Below are 17,073 nucleotides of genomic sequence, written 5' to 3' on the forward strand. Positions count from 1 at the left end.
ATGTCATAGCTGCACATCCTTCTAGTTGCTGTATGTGGGACGCGGCCTCAGCATGGCTGGAGAAGCGGTGTGTCGGTGCGCGCCCGGGATCCAAACCCCGGGCCGCCAGCAGCGGAGCGCGCGCACTTAACCACTAAGCCACGGGGCCGGCCCCCTATATCGTGTTTTTTTATTGTTGTTTTTGTTTTAACCTAAGTAAGATCATGTGTTTCTGTGACTTTTTCTTTTCATTTAACAGAGAACGTTTAGAGAGCTTTCCATGTTACATTTAGGTCTACAACATTCTTTTTACAGCTGCCTGAGCAGGTATTACCTGTTTTTCCACTGATGGACGTTTAGGTTGTTTCCATTATTTTCCTATTATAAGCAATACTTTAGTGAATATCCTTATACAGCAACTTTTGGCACATATGTATTTTTTTAGGATGGATTTATCAATCTTTCACACCTTTGCCAATATTATAGGCAAAAAAAGGATACTTCATTTTAATTTGCATTTTCTTAATTTGTTTAGACATATAGTCTTTATTTTTTCTCTAATTTACAGAGATATCAACGTTAGTATTAGGTTTATTTCTTGTTTTAAGACTAATTAGATTTACTTTGAGTTACATGTGGAAACGGACTCAAGGGAAGAGTTAGTGCTTTGTTCCTGTTATACCTGGAGGCCAAAACCAAAACCCCTCTTGAGGAACAGGGAGCTCAGCGCCTGCTGTTGCTCCGAAGATCTCTTCCCTAGGAGGGACTTTTATTGAGTGAAAAGTTACCTTGTGATTTTAGCCCATTTTGAGATTTGAATTAATAAAGGCGCTGATGCTGTTACTTTGGTCTTTCATATTTAATAGCATGGACAGATGTCTTCTGAATTTTGCAAGAAAGCAAGCAACAAACATCGCTCTTATTTGAAGCTCTTGGGAATGCTGATATGTAAATAATGAGCAATTTAAGTAATGAGGTTGAAATATTTTGGCTGACTTTTTTCTGTATCTCATTACCTGTATCACCTCTTGTTCAATTTCAGAAAGTACTTGTGTTTTATTTTGTTTTTTATAAGAAGGGATTATGTCAGTTTTGAAATACAACCAAAATTTGTTTATTTGGAGATATACAGAACTAGTTATGAACTTTGAACAACTGAGTGCTCTTTCTTGTGTACTTGAACTTTAGGATAATTAATTAGTTATAAATAATAATTTAGGATAAATTATTTCAGAAGAAGAAATTTCAAAAATACATTTTAGAATAGGTGGATTTGAAGAAATTTTAAAAATTAAATTAGTATCTAATTTGTGTCTTATTTGATTTTTCAACCTAATTTCTTGATCTTCTCCACCTTTCTTTCCTTTACCTCTCTCACTAATATAAAAAAGAAATGAAGGAGCAACTGAGAAAAGAAATAATATTGTTTGCTCTCTTAAGGAAAACTCAGTTCTTTTGTTTGCAGTTCCCATTCAAACTCATTTTCTTCTTGGACACGTTTTCAATTGTGTGATCACCTGGAGTATTTGCATGTTACTTAATCATTTGCACTTCTTTGGCCCCCCCCCCAAACGTTTCTTTCGCATATTATTGCTGCTATTGGCGGAAAAAAATAAAAGAGAATTTAAAGTTATTTGCTAAGATGAACTATCTTTGGAATTTCCACAATAAGCATTACTTTTTTAGGTGGCAAATGTCTTGTGTTACATTTCAAAGATATCTTTGTGAATCGGGCAGCTAAGTGTGGTGGGTGAATGTGCTCTTTCCCTGACTATTGAACCATAGACACAGGAATGGGCTCAAAATCCATGAGTGGCTCTGCATTCATTTTTATTGCTACAATTCTCAATTTCTTTTAGAACTCTGGCTTTGGCTTTTAGATTGCCAGCAGTGACTTAAATTTATTCTCTGCCAGCCGTCTGTAGCAATTTGGCATAAATTGCCTGAGAGCCCTTAAATGCTCAGTAAACACTTGTTAAATTGATCTCCATACTCCATTGTTGTTTTTTTTTGTTTGTGTGAGGAGGATCAGCCCTGAGCTAACGTCCATGCCAATCCTCCTCTTTTTGTCGAGGAAGACTGGCCCTGAGCTAACATCCATGCCCATCTTCCTCCACTTTATGTGGGGGCCACCACAGCATGGCGTGATAAGCGGTGCATCACTGCTTGCCCGGGATCCGAACCCGAGCTGCCAGCAGCGGAGAACGCACACTTAACCGCTACGCCACGGGGCCGGCCCCCAATACTCCATTGTTCTGTTTGATACTTTTATTGTTATTACTTTATTACTAGACAGTGAACCACATGAACATCACAGAGATTAGATAGTAGTCTTCTTTGGATCTCTGTTAATTTTCATTTCCTTTGTTAGACTGTTTAAGTATAGAAAGATGTTCCTCCTAGTGCTTTCTTGTTCTGCATTCTTCCCTTAGTAGCTCTCTGTTTTCTTTGCCTTTGAGCCCCAGGTGCCTGACTTAGGTGGAGAAGAAGTGAGGAGTTGGGATGATGAGCACTCAGGGCTTCATGCAGAGCTTCTGTGTTTTCATGTGACTGCCAGAACATACCGACTAGTATGGATGTGGTATCTTGAACAATATTTTAACATTCATTTCATTTGGCATTCCCGTTGGCTCACTGCTGCTTGTTTTAGGTATCTGGATATACAGTATAAAATAAGAGCCCTGGCTTCCCGCTGGTGCTGGTGTCTGTTGTGGGACTTCCAGCACCAGCACTTACACAGTGTAATTATAATCAAAAGAGCTCCCTTCCTAATATTAAAGATAATTATAGAATGGTGACATAGCATTTTTACATTTGTCTAACAGGCTATGTCCCATTCTGTAACATGATTTACCTTTTTCTTTGTCTAGTTTAAATGTTGACTTTCTTTACATGTAATGTAGAGACTTCTACCAACTTAACTCTTTCTTGATTTTAGAAAGGTCTGCTTTAACCCCATCTCCCTAATTTCTTCCCTCTATTACCAACATTGTCCCCTAATTAAAAGCCTTTTAACTTCCCAGGCAGTGGGCACTCACCACCTAGTAGCAGTCTTACTTCTCCAAGCCATGTGAACTTGTCTCCAAATACAGTCCCAGAGTTCTCCTATTCTAGCAGTGAAGATGAATTCTATGATGCTGATGAATTCCATCAAAGTGGCTCATCCCCAAAGCGCTTAATAGAGTAAGTAGATGAACTAAGTATGTATTTAAACGGCTCTCTTCTGATTTTTAAAAATGTAATTTGATTTTGAGACTGTTGTTAATGACAGACTCCCTTATAAGTTGTTATTTGGAAAAAGCAAAAAAGACAGCTTATTTTTAATTGGCTTATTGAGCAAAGCCAGTTTTGTGAGAATGTTGATTTTACTCCTGACTTAATTGAAGTGGAATAAATTAGCATCAGCTGTAGTAACATGCCAATATTGTTCATTGCACTCTGGGCGTTATTTCTGTAGCACCAGCATTAGGAGAGGGTCAAATGAGAGTGAGCCAGCTAGGAAGTATTATACAAATAAGAAGTTACCGTACTCGTTTTTGTATGAGAGTGGAGATAGACAACACCTATAAGCCAGGCACTACACAAAGGACCTAGTCTCTGCCCTCAGTGAGCTTACAGTCTGTTGGGGGAACAAGCAGACATTTCTAATCCAATGGAATACATAGGACCGTAAGAATAAGCACAGAGAGAGCCATGGGAGCGTTTTGAAGTCCTGAGAAGTCAGGGAAGGATTCACAGAGGAGGGAGGGGATGTCATCCTAAGATGAAATGTGGTTCAGTAGAGAGAAGGGACATGGGAGTGAGGAGAGGAGGGAGAAATGGAAATTTCTCATGGAGATGGAACCCTGTGAAGAAAGGCCTGGGGGCAAGGGGAGCTTGGTTTCTTTGGAGAGCTTAAGTGTTGAGTGTGGCTGTAGCGTAAGTTGTGGGGAGTGGTTAAAAAAAGATACAGAAGAGGTTGACAAGGGCCATGTTGTAAAAAAGTCCATTAGCCTTTTACGAATTTTGAACATTTTCTGGTGAGTGATGGCAGTTGCTGGTCAGGTCTGGATTTTAGAAAAATAGATTTGCATAGAATTGAATGCAGTGGGGCTGCATTACTCGTAGGGAGACCAGCCAGACGTGGGTAGTAAATTGAGAAATGTTGATAATCTGAGCTGAGGTAATAGCATGGGAATGGAGGGAAGTCTGGATTCCAAAGATACTAAGCAGGCAGATTTTGACAGATATTGATGATAGATGTTCCCTCATTAGAAAATATTTGACCTATTTTATACCATTAAATCAAAGCTAGGAATGTACCATTGTACAGAAAAGGCTTTTATGTGTAAGGTCATTTACATGCTAGCTGATAAGCAAAATATTTTTTAGCTATACTGGCATATAAGTTGCTGTGGTTAAGACTTTGGATTTTGGAATCATAGAAAGAATAGGGTCTAAAACTGTTTTGCTTCAAAGGTGTGTGATCTTGGTCAAGTTATTTAACCTATGTGACCCTCAGTTTCCTCGTTTGTAAAATGAGGATAATAATAGTTTCAACTTAAGGGGTCACTGTGGACATTTAGATGAGAATAATGTCAGTCAAGTGTTTAATATAGTGTCTGGCATGTAATAAGCACTCAATAAATGATAGTTGTTATAGAAAGCAAATTAATATTTATTTGCTTTAATGTTACTTGTATTTGTTGACTTATAGTTGGCTTAGTTTTTGTTGGGTATTTTTTCCAACTCTTCTGCTTTCTCAGGGGTTGATACTATTGTTGTAGCTTGGGGTTTGCTTTGTAAGACATTACAAAGTTGGAAATGATTATATGTGAATTTGCAAGCTTATTACCATCAGCCAGTCCTTAGACCTCGAATTTTTTTTTTTTTAATAAGAAATACTGTGTAAGACTCTAGTTCTCTTAAGAGTACACATGAACTGCGAAATACGGTATTCATATATAATCGCATCATAACTGCTCAGAATCTCAAAATTTATGAGGACAATGACTATGTTCCTTCAGGAAGTTTTGTGACTTAGTGGATCAAATTCTGCTTTTGAATGTGGGCAAAAGTGAAATATATGTGATCTAGGTGAACAGATACTGTTAAGACATGAGACTTCAGTTAAGGAAGAGAGGTTTGAACCCACAAGTCAAGAAGGCCAGAGTAGCAGAAAGGGTTTGGTTTAGCATGTTTGTTTCTCAGTGTTATATGTGGGGACATAAACTATTGAGAAACCATTATTAGCAGTTTGCCAATAAAAATTTCGCTTTAATTTTTTTAAATGTTTTTTATGGTAGTGGGGTTAAAAGAAAATAAGCTTTTGGAAGAAAATTCCAAAGTAAAGGTTATTATTGACTTTTGAAGTATTCAATCTTTGTTTTATTTAAACTGAATTCAGGACAATCTTTTATGCCGAACATGAGCTGTTACTCTAAACAGAGTACAATTATATATCAAAATGGTCTCTATCTATCTATTCTCTAGAAGCTTATAACTATATATTCAGGGGAAGCCTGATAATATGTGGTTAGCCTCCTTATAACATCACTGATAGTCAATCTCTGGCCCCAGTTTCAGGGATTCTCCTGAAATTTTTATTAAATAGAAAATTTTAAAATTTCCTGTTGTGCCTGAAATAGGCACGTCTACGAAGTCACCTACAGCTTCATAGGCTTTTCTCTTTTTCCCTCCTCATAACCTTTCTTCTCTGTGCTCTCCCAGTACCCATCCCATAACAAGTACACAGTTCATGAGCTTCCATTGGAAGGCATCCAGAGTTAAGTTTTATGTCCAGCTAACCCACTCTGGATTTCTTTTCTCCCTCAATTTCGTGCTTTCCTTTTATGCCCTAATCTAGATTCCCAAACTGGTAGGGACTGCAGATGTTTTATTTGGCCAGCTCAGTGTTTGTTGACCTTTTGAATTGTTGTTGTTATTGTTTAAATGGGGCTTTAAATCCCTTCAAATTTGAGTATGCTGGCTCCAGGTCGATCTTATCTTACAACCTGGCCCTATTCACATATTTATGTGTTCTGTCTGACCTCTGTAGGCATTGAACTTGTAACACCTGCTGGTCATCAGCTGCTACCACTAGTTTTCTAACTCTCAGGTCAAGTTTCTATTTACTGTTTCTCTCTCTATCTGAAGGAAGAGAACTTGAAAGCTTAAGTTCTTTCACTGTTCAGTTTCTGAAGACCTGTAGTAATGACAGCTTCTGTGTGAACTGGGTTATTGAGCCGTATAGTTTTACACGTTTATTAACTTGATGAAAGTGCAGGTTGGAAAGAACTTGTGCTTTGGAGCCAGATAAACATTTGAAATGGCTCACTTACCAGCTGTGTTACCTCGGGCCAGTCATTGAACTGTTGAGCATCTCTATATGAGAAGAATCATCATGTCAACCTTGTAAGGTTGTTATGGAGGTTAGATTGTTCTGGAGATAAACACATACAGTGTTTGGCACATACTAGGTGCTCCATGAGACTTTGGATTCTGTTATTATAATTAAGTTTAGAGCTTTAAATTTTGAGTTTTTTATGATCTTATGATTAAGTTCTATACGAGTTAGCACGTTGCAGATAAACCTTTCCTGTATGCATATCATTTTTGTTAATGTTGCTGTTGTTTTTTAACTGTTTGCTTTAAATCCTTTGTCCTGAGTAAGGTAAATTATGAAATGGATAAATGAGAATTTATCCCATTTTTTCCATTTTGAGCTTTATTGAGCATTTCACTTGGCCCAGATATGGTTTCTAATCTGAGTAAGAAGGAAAAACACAGCACAAACAAATCTGACCTTTGGAATTGCGTCTCAAATAAGATAAATGTTTTAAAGGACTTGGCAAACTATGTTTAAATTAGAATACGTAGTATGTTTCACACCTATAAATTTGTAATAAAAAACTGATTATTATATGTATATCATTTTATAAATATCTACGGTGTGAGAAATTTAGTTTCTGTTTTTACACTTAATAAGTAAACTGTAAGCCTTTGATTATTCTTTTTTTTTAATTATTTTATTTATTTATTTTTGTGAGGAAGATCAGCCCTGAGCTAACATCCATGCTAATCCTCCTCTTTTTGCTGAGGAAGACGAGCTCTGAGCTAACATCTATTGCCAGTCCTCCTCCTTTTTTTCCCCCAAAGCCCCAGTAGATAGTTGTATGTCACAGTTGCACATCCTTCTAGTTGCTGTATGTAGGACGTGGTCTCAGCATGGCCGGAGAAGCGGTGCGTCTGTGTGCGCGTGGGATCCCAACCCGGGCCGCCAGTAGCGGAGCGCGCGCACTTAACCGCTAAGCCACGGGGCCGGCCCATGATTATTCTTTTATTAATATACAAATACTAATCCTGGGTAAGTATGATCACAGATATAATAATATAAGAGGAAGCTTTCTTTAGACCCTGTTAACCAGTTGATAATGCTATTTACCATAAATTTACTTGTAAAAAATAATATGCTTTTTTTTTTTTAATTAATGTTTTAATGGTTTTTAACATTGTGAAATTTTGGGTTGTGCATTTTTGTTTGTCCATCACCATATATATGACTCCCTTCACCCCTTGTGCCCACCCGCCACCTGCGACCCCCACTGCCCCTGGTAACCACAGTACAGTTTTCTCTGTCCATGTCTTTGTTTATATTCCACATATGAGTGAGATCATACAGTGTTTGTCTTTCTCTTTCTGGCTTATTTCACTTAACATAATACGTTCCAGGCCCATCCATGTTGTTGCAAATGGGACGATTTTGTCTTTTTTTATGGCTGAGTAGTATTCCATTGTATATATATATACCACATTTTCTTAATCCAGTCATCAGTCGAGGGACACTTAGATTGCTTCCACTTCTTGGCTATGGTGAATAATGCTGCAATGAACATAGGGGTGCATATAAGCCTCTTTGGATTGTTGATTTCAGGTTCGTTGGATAGATTCCCAGTAATGGGATGGCTGGGTCGTAGGGCATCTCTATTTTTAAGTCTTTGAGGAATCTCCATACCGTTTTCCATAGAGGCTGCACCAGTTTGCATTCCCACCAGCTGTGTATGAGGGTTCCTGTTTCTCCACATCCTCTCCAACACTTGTTGTTTTTTGTCTTGGTGATTATAGCCATTCTAACGGGCGTGAGGTGGTATCTTAGTGTTGTTCTGATTTGTATTTCCCTGATGATTAGTGATGTTGAACATCTTTTCATGTGCCTGTTGGCCATCTGTATATCTTCTTTGGAGAAATGTCTGTTCATTTCCTGTGCCCATTTTTTGATCGGGTTTGTTGTTTTGTTGTTCAGTTGTGTGAGTTCTTTATATATTATGGAGATCAACCCCTTGTCAGATGTATGTTTTGCAAATATTCTCTCCCAGCTGGTGGGTTGTCTGTTCATCTTGATTCTGGTTTTGTTTGTCTTATAGAAGCTCTTTAATCTGATAAAGTCCCACTTGTTTATTTTTTCTTCAGTTTCCCTAGTCTGGGTAGGCATGTCATCCAAAAAGATTCCTTTATAACCAATGTCAAATAGTGTGTTGCCTATATTTTCTTCTATGAGTTTTATAGTTTCAGGTCTTTGATCCATTTTGAGTTAATTTTTGTGTATGGCGATAGCAGAGGGTCCACTTTCATTTTTTTGCATGTGGCTGTCCAGTTTTCCCAACACCATTTATTGAAGAGACTTTCCTTTCTCCATTGCATGTTCTTAGCACCTTTGTCGAAAATCAGCTGTCCGTATATGTGTGGTTTTATTTCTGGGCTTTCAATTCTGTTCCATTGATCTGTGTGTCTGTTTTTGTACCAGTACCATGCTGTTTTGATTATTATTGCTTTGTAGTATGTTTTGAAGTCAGGGATTGTGATGCCTCCTGCTTTGTTCTTTTTTCTTAGGATTTCTTTAGCTATTCGGGGTCTTTTGTTGCCCCATATAAATTTTAGTATTCTTTTTTCTATTTCTGTAAAGAATGTCATTGGGATTCTGATTGGGATTGTATTGAATCTGTAGATTGCTTTAGGTAATATAGACATTTTAACTATGTTTATTCTTGCAATCTACGTGCATGGAATATCTTTCCATTTCTTTATGTCATCTTGGATTTCTTGCAATAATGTCTTGTAGTTCTCATTGTATAGGTCCTTCACCTCCTTGGTAGGATTTATTCCTAGGTATTTTATTCTTTTTGATGCAATTGTAAATGGTATTATCTTTTTGAACTCTCTTTCTGTTAGTTCATTATTAGCATACAGAAGTGCAACTGATTTTTGTAGATTGATTTTGTACCCTGCAACTTTGCTGTAGTTGTTGATTGTTTCTAATAGTTTTCCAACAGATTCTTTAGGGTTTTCTATATATACAATCATGTCATCTGCAAATAGTGAGAGTTTCACTTCTTCATTACCTATTTGGATTCCTTTTATTCCTTTTTCTTGCCTAATTGCTCTGGCCAAAACCTCCAGTACTGTGTTGATCAGGAGTGGTGAGAGTGGGCAGCACTGCCTCGTTCCTGTTCTCAGAGGAATGGCTTTCAGTTTTTCCCCGTTGAGTATGATGTTGGCTGTGGGTTTGTCATAAATAGCCTTTATTATGTTGAGGTACTTTCCTTCTATTCCCGTTTTGTTGAGAGTTTTTATCATAAATGGATGTTGTATCTTGTCGAATGCCTTCTCTGCGTCTATTGAGATGATCATGTGGTTTTTCTTCGTTTTGTTGATGTGATGTATCATGTCGATTGATTTGCGGATGTTGAACCATCCCTGCGTCCCTGGTATAAATCCCACTTGATCATAGTGTATGATCTTTTTAATGTATTGTTGTATTCGGTTTGCCAATATTTTGGTGAGGATTTTTGCATCAATGTTCATCAGCGATATTAGCCTGTAATTGTATTGTCTTTGTATTGTCTTTGTCTGGCTTTGGTATCAGGGTGATACTGGCCTCGTAGAATGATTTAGGAAGTGTTCCATCTTCCTCTATTTTTTGGAATAGTTTGAGAAGGATGGGTATTAAATCTTCTTTGAATGTTTGGTAAAATTCACTGGAGAAGCCATCTGGTCCTGGACTTTTATTTTTTGGGAGGTTTTTGATTACTATTTCAATCTCTTTACTTGTGATTGGTCTATTCAGATTCTCCATTTCTTCTTGGTTCATTTTTGGCAGGTTGTATGAGTCTAAGAATTTATCCATTTCTTCTAGATTGTCCAATTTGTTGGCATATAATTTCTCATAGTATTCTCTTATAATCCTCTGTATTTCCGTGGTATCCGTTGTAATTTCTCCTCTTTCATTTCTAATTTTATTTACTTGAGCCTTTTCTCTTTTTTTCTTAGTAAGCCTGGCTAAGGGTTTGTCGATTTTGTTTATCTTCTCAAAGAACCATCTCTTTGTTTCATTAATCCTTTCTACTGTTTTTTTGGTCTCAATTTCATTTATTTCTGCTCTGATTTTTATTATTTCTCTCCTTCTGCTGACTTTGGGCTTTGTTTGTTCCTCTTTTTAGTTCTGTTAGGTGTAATTTAAGGTTGCCTAGTTGGGCTTTTTCTTGTTTGTTAAGGTGGGCTTGTATCGCTATGAGTTTCCCTCTCAGGACCGCTTGTGCTGCATCCCATATGGTTTGATATGGCATATTATCATTTTCGTTTGTTTCCAGATAGTTTTTGATTTCTCCTTTAATTTCATCGCTGATTGTTCAGTAGCATGTTGTTTAATCTCCATATTTTTGTCACTTTCCCAGCTTTTTTTTCATGGTTCATTTCCAGTTTCATAGCATTATGGTCTGAAAAGATGCTTGTTATGATTTCAATCTTCTTAAATTTATTGAGGCTTGCTTTGTTTCCCAACATATGGTCTATCCTAGAGAATGTTCCATGCGCACTTGAGAAGAATGTGTAGTCAGCTGTCTTTGGATGGAGTGCTCTATATGTGTCTACTAGGTCCATCTCGTCCAGTTTTTCATTTAAGTCTACTATTTCTTTATTGACTTTTTGTCTGGATGATCTATCCATTGATGTAAGTGGGGTATTAAGATCCCCTACTATTATTGTGTTCTTGTTAATGTCTCCTTTTAGGTTTGTTAATAGTTGCTTTATGTACATTGGTGCTCCTATGTTGGGTGCATATATATTTATAAGTGATATGTCTTCTTGGTGGCGTGTCCCTTTTATCATTATATATTTCCCTTCTTTGTCTTTCTTAACCTGTTTTATCTTGAAGTCCACTTTGTCTGAAATAATATGCTTTTTTATTTTGTACTTTCAAACAGTTTTTTAATGACTGGGAAAAGTCAATACCAATGTGGGCTTTTATCAAAGGATCTCAGAAATATAGACACATATTTCTAAGACTAGGTAATAGACTTGCCATTTTTGAGGTTCTGGAAATTGTTGCCAAGAATTATGACGTATCTACGTTTATGCAAAGTAACAAAATCAGAAAATGAACTCTAGTTTTAAACTTAGATGCAGAGGCAAAGTCTCACTAGTTTTTGGTGACCTTTCAACATGGCTTGGTTGAGCAGCACACTATGCAAAAAGCATAAGACGAGAGATCCAGTCATCATCAGACTTTACAGTCTCAGAATGAGGGTGACAGTAAGATAGTTGGAAAGCATATGTACGTATGTATGTAACCAGCTAACTGTAAGAGTCTAGTTTGTTTCTGTCAGCTATCTGCATATGTTGGTTTTAAGTAGCTTTATAGGGTAATATCTTAGTGTGGTTCTAAATTGCTTTCTTAAAAGTCTTAAGGTAATTAATTTTTTTTTTTAGTTCCTCTGGGTCTGCCTCAGTCTTGACACATAGCAGCTCAGGAAATAGTCTAAAGCGCCCAGATACCACAGAATCACTTAATTCTTCTATGTCCAATGGAACAAGTGATGCTGGTAAGTGACCTTTGAGAATTTAACTCTTTTCTTCTTAAAAACATTTGTTTGGAAAAAAAATTTTTGTCATACTGGTAGCAGCACTGATTGGCCCAGCGTAACATCAGTCTAAGAAGATCTGTTTTATTTTAGAGCTGTTCGATTCACATGACGATAGAGATGATGAAGGGGAGGCAGGGTCAGTGGAGGAGCACAAGAGCGTTATCATGCATCTCTTGTCACAGGTTAGGCTTGGAATGGATCTCACTAAGGTAAGAATCAGATGTAGCCTTTGCTGTAAGTCTCTATGTGTCTGTGTGGATTCTTCGTGATTGTGTGGTGAGTGTGCCTGCAAATGTAGTACAATGACATAATTTCTGTTGATAACTTTTGTCTTGTTATTTAATATATGTGCAAATGAATAAACTGAAAGTTTTTATAATTGGATGAAATAAGTAAAGCTAGAATAATTTCATAGAAATAGTATGTATGCATTGTATGGATTAAGATTTGGATTTTATTGGGGGCAAACAAGAAATAATACTAGGCTTGGCTAGTGCTTTGAACAAAACTTAAAGCAGTCCCGTGTGCACAGAATCAAAATGAGCAGAGTTCTGATCGTGGAGTTAGAGGACCTGTGTTTGCATCCTGCCTCTGCTATTACCAAACCATGTGACCTTGAGCAAGCCTCTTCCTCTGTGATTTTTAGGTTTCTCACATGCAGGATGGATATACAGTGGCCTGCGTTGCAGGGTTGTTGTAGGGACTGGAACAGGTAGTGAATGAAAATGGTAGGATACACATTGAGCCATACGATTGTTATGGGCTGGATTTGAATTTTAATGTAAACTTGACGCTCTAAACAGAATGCCCAATTGACTTAGGAGACTGGTGTCTGGTACCTTTGTACATCCCTGCCACGTCCTAGAAGCCTCGTCCTTTTACGTAATTCTCACCATAGCACTCAAAGTAGGTGTTATTGTTAACTCCAGTTTTAACTTGGCTAAGTCCTATTAAATGGCAGAACTGATTCTAATCTGGTCTGTGATTTCAAAATCTGTAATCTTTCCAGTACTGCCTCTGGTCTTAAAGACTTGATCTGCAGTAGCTTTCATATTGGTTAAATTATTATTCTACTTAGCTTTAAAAATGTAATAAAATTTAAGATTCTCACTTTTGTTATGACCAAATCAACTCCAGTGCTATATAGTCTTTGTCAGTAGTGAGCTTCATTTTGGTTTTAGATTTAGAGGGCTGTTAAGAGAAAACTAATCCAGGGCCGGCCTGGTGGCGCAAGCGGTTAAGTGGGCACGCTCCGCTGAGGCGGCCCAGGGATCGCCGGTTCGGATCCCGAATGCACACCGACACACCGCTTGGCAAGCCTTGCTGTGGCAGCATCCCATATAAAGTGGAGGAAGATGGGCATGGATGTTAGCCCGGGGCCACTCTTCCTCAGCAAAAAAAAAAAAAAAAAAAAAAGGAGGAGGATTGGCAGATGTTAGCTCAGGGCCGATCCTCCTCATACACACACACACACAAAAAATTAAAAATTAAAAAAAAAAAAGGAAAAAACTAATCCATAATACTTTCTAGTAAGTGTCTATAATAAAACCTTTTACCCCAAATCTAAAAGAGAACAGAAACACAAGGATAGCATTAATCTGTGGAATCCAACATACTTCCCAGGAATGTTCTAGGTAAGAGAATATTTGCAGAAGTTTGCCCCCAGGATGTTTTCACTGATTATTAGATTGCATAATTGCTAGAGCAGAATTGTCACTTCAAATTTGAAAGTTATAGTTTAATTTTAGATGTTAGCATCTATAATATGTTTCTTTTCTGTGTCTTCCACCTTGGTTGGTTTTGGTTTCCCATAATGGAAGACCCACTTAGAGGTAACTTGAACATTACTAGGCTTGTATTATCTCATATAATGAGAAGTCCAAAAGTAGAGTAGTTCCAGAATTGATTGATTAAGTGGGTCAACAATGTGAGAAAGGACCTACGTTCTTTCACTCTCTCTGCTCTGCCATCCTTAGCATGCTGACTTTCATACTCAGGCTTGTCTCCTCATCACTGCAGAATGGCTGCCACACTTCCACTTATCACGTCCTTATACAAATATGTCAAGAGGCGGGAAAATAATTTCTTTTCAAGGATGTTTTTGTTGTTGTTAGGAAGGACATTGTTTTCCTAAAGTGGCCCATCAGACTTTCAGTTGAATCTCATTTGCCAAAGCTAAGCATGTGTCCATGCCTGAGCCAGTCACTGGCAAGGGAGGTTAAGTGATTGGTTTAGATTAATCCACATTTATCCCTTGAGATCCGGGAGGGCCCTGTGACTCTCATGGCAACCCATAGCCTAAACCTGAACTGAATCAGAGCTCTGTTTTTAGGGATGAAGTAGTGTGTGCATAGGCAGCCAAAAGTGTCTGCCACAGTCAAGTTTGTAATTCTTGGCTCACATAATTTCCTCTGCCAGATAATCCATATTTGGGTCTCTAGCTGTAATAGCTTTTTATATTATGAATGATATTATAATAATTGTTATTTTTTACCAAATATGTTAAAAATTAGCTATTTTAGAAATCTTTATTGGCACAGACAAATGGTTGTGATTGCCAACAGATTCTGAAATCTTGATTCCTTTTATGCATTTTAAAGTATTATTACAATAATGCCTTAAATTTATATCTCATTCTCCTATTTATAAAAATATTTTCTTACTTCAGATACTTTGTAGAAAGAGTTTTTTCCCAAATACTTTGTAGTGTTTTGAAATTCTATAAAGTCACATCCCATTTACCTCACTTCGTCTTTAAAACAACAGTAAGATATAAGCAGGGCATGTAATTAACCTCCTTTTACAGAAACTTAAGAGAAGTTGAGTTAATTTTCCAGAGCCTCCTCATGCCTAAGAAGTGGCAAAATAAGTACTTGACCCCAGGTCAAAGACAGCCTAGCCCAGCTCACTGTCATCACTGTTGCAGCAGCTTGACATACTGGCATGTATCAGGATAGTGCTAAAAACATTGAAGAAGATCTGTTGAGTGAGAGTTCTCAAGAAAAATTTTAAGTAGGGAAAAAAAATTCTTATTTTTTTTCTTTGATTACACATCAGATCAAATTTTATGTTTTTGTGGCCATTTCTTCTTTTTTGAATTGCTTCTTGTGTTGTTCTAATTTCCTACTGATGGTAGTAATCATTTTCTTGTTTATTTGTAAGAGCTGTTTATATATTAAATGTAATTACTCGTTTTTTTCTTCAGCGTTCTTACTTGGTGATTTATAATTTCTGTGTTCTCCAAGAGTTGTAGGAAGTTGCACCAAGTCAGTACATAAGCTTACCTGCCAGTCTAACCATATTTAGATTATGAACATACATGTTCTATGGAAGGAAAATGTTTACTTAAAATTTAAACTCTGGAATCTGATAATAAACATTCTAAATGTCATAGCCATCGTGTCCCTTTCCAAGCTTGTGTTCCATCTGCCCTCTTTACATACCCAGCCACACTGGTCCACTGGTCAATCCCTGTCACACCCCATTTCCTGTCTCTCTGTCTTGTTTTTTTTTCTGTCCCATCTCCCTGTCTTGTTCTATTTTCTCTCTCTCTGTCTGTTACAGCCTTCCTCTTCTCTAAGGCTTTTCTTTTTTTTTTTTTTATAAAGATTTTATTTTATTTATTTTTTCCCCCAAAGCCCCAGCAGATAGTTGTATATCATAGCTGCACATCCTTCTAGTTGCTGTATGTGGGACGCGGCCTCAGCATGGCCGGAGAAGCGGTGCGTCGGTGCACGCCCGGGATCCGAACCCGGGCCGCCAGCAGCGGAGCGCGTGCACTTAACCGCTAAGCCACCGGGCCGGCCCTCTAAGGCTTTTCTCTAGTGCAAGCTCAATGAATTGTTTCCCAGCTCTGCCCTCATTTTGGTCCCCTAAACAGAATATGATATTTCCCTCTTCTGAACTTCCAGGGTACTTCGAGCATCTCTTGTATGAAATTTGTGACATTTCACATTTAAAATGCCAGTTTTATTCTCTCATACTTAGCTTTACCTTCTCCATAGCACTTAACACAGGATCTTGAATATAGTAGATATGTAGTAAAAAGGAATTTTTGCTTACTATGGTGATCCTCTTCTGTAATGAATAATTGATAATCTGATACACATTTCAAAAACTCTTCTTTCATTCCAGAATGAAATTCTTTCTTTTTTTATTGGTTATTCTTAATCTTTCTTATTTCTTCTTCCCATATTCCAATTTTCCATTTTCTTTACTTTCTCCTCTGCCACATTCCCAGCCCCTCAGCATTTTTCTTCATGTGCTTAGCCGCATGGTGCAAAGAGTTTGTTGATTCCCATCTTTATTCTCTTCTTCCTTTTGTTTATTCCTTCAATTGCTCATTTAAAAATTTCTTACTGTGTAATAGTAGCTGACAATGCAAGTGTTGAATAAGTGTAGTCCTTGCATTCTAGGAGCTCTTCAGTTATTTGAGGACACGGATTCGTAAGTAAATAAATTTCCTAACGCACCTAATGATGATGGAGAAGCAGCATTAGAGGGGAAAGTGCACAGATCCCCCAAAGTCAGACGGAACCAATTTTGAATTCCATATTAATAACAGAGCAGTGAGAAAATTTCTCACCCTCTTTGAGCTTCATTTTTCTCCACCCGTAAAGTAGGGATGATAATTTCTTCATAACAGGATTGTTGTACAGTTTAATAAGATAATGTGTATGTAATGCCCTGGCAGGTAGACATCAAACGATTGCTACTGAGTAGTTTGTTACTGTTGTTGTTGCACTGATTCAGGGAGCTAAAGGGCGGTTGCACAGAGGAAGTGACATTTGAATATTCAAAACTACTACTCTGTTTTTCATCTGCTGGGCAGTTAAAGGGCATTTCTGTATTAGAACAGTTTGGGAAGTAGGTATCAGAAGCATGCCTGGGCCATACTTTGTGGGTGTTACCGTGATTGGAATGAGTTGGTTTTTTAGCAGTTCAGCAATCTGTTTTTATTTGTAGTGGAATTTGATCCTCAAGGGTCAAATGTGTATGTTTTTCAGGTAGTTCTTCCAACGTTTATTCTTGAAAGAAGATCTCTTTTAGAAATGTATGCAGACTTTTTTGCACATCCGGACCTGTTTGTGAGGTATTTGACACAGTAGTTTCCAATTTTTTAAGATGTTACTCAGTAGCTTTCTGCTTTTGCAGGATAGGTAGATTCCATTTTGCCTTTCAGACATTTCTGGGGAAA

The 17,073-nt window shown here is 37.5% G+C and overlaps 1 protein-coding gene across 3 annotated transcripts in view; it reads left to right on the plus strand.

The window, feature by feature from the left end:
* The window catches only part of OSBPL9 (oxysterol binding protein like 9), a 176,015-nt gene that overhangs the window by 146,163 nt on the left and 12,779 nt on the right, over positions 1-17,073 (plus strand). For all 3 annotated transcript variants that reach the window (XM_058552391.1, XM_058552392.1, XM_058552393.1), the window contains 4 exons: positions 3,003-3,162; positions 11,722-11,834; positions 11,967-12,085; positions 16,883-16,968. In XM_058552391.1, the coding sequence (XP_058408374.1) occupies positions 3,003-3,162; positions 11,722-11,834; positions 11,967-12,085; positions 16,883-16,968 (478 nt within the window). The remainder of the gene's footprint in view (positions 1-3,002; positions 3,163-11,721; positions 11,835-11,966; positions 12,086-16,882; positions 16,969-17,073) is intronic.

The sequence above is a fragment of the Diceros bicornis genome, chromosome 13, assembly GCF_020826845.1.
Source record: "Diceros bicornis minor isolate mBicDic1 chromosome 13, mDicBic1.mat.cur, whole genome shotgun sequence".
Lineage (NCBI taxonomy): Eukaryota > Metazoa > Chordata > Mammalia > Perissodactyla > Rhinocerotidae > Diceros > Diceros bicornis.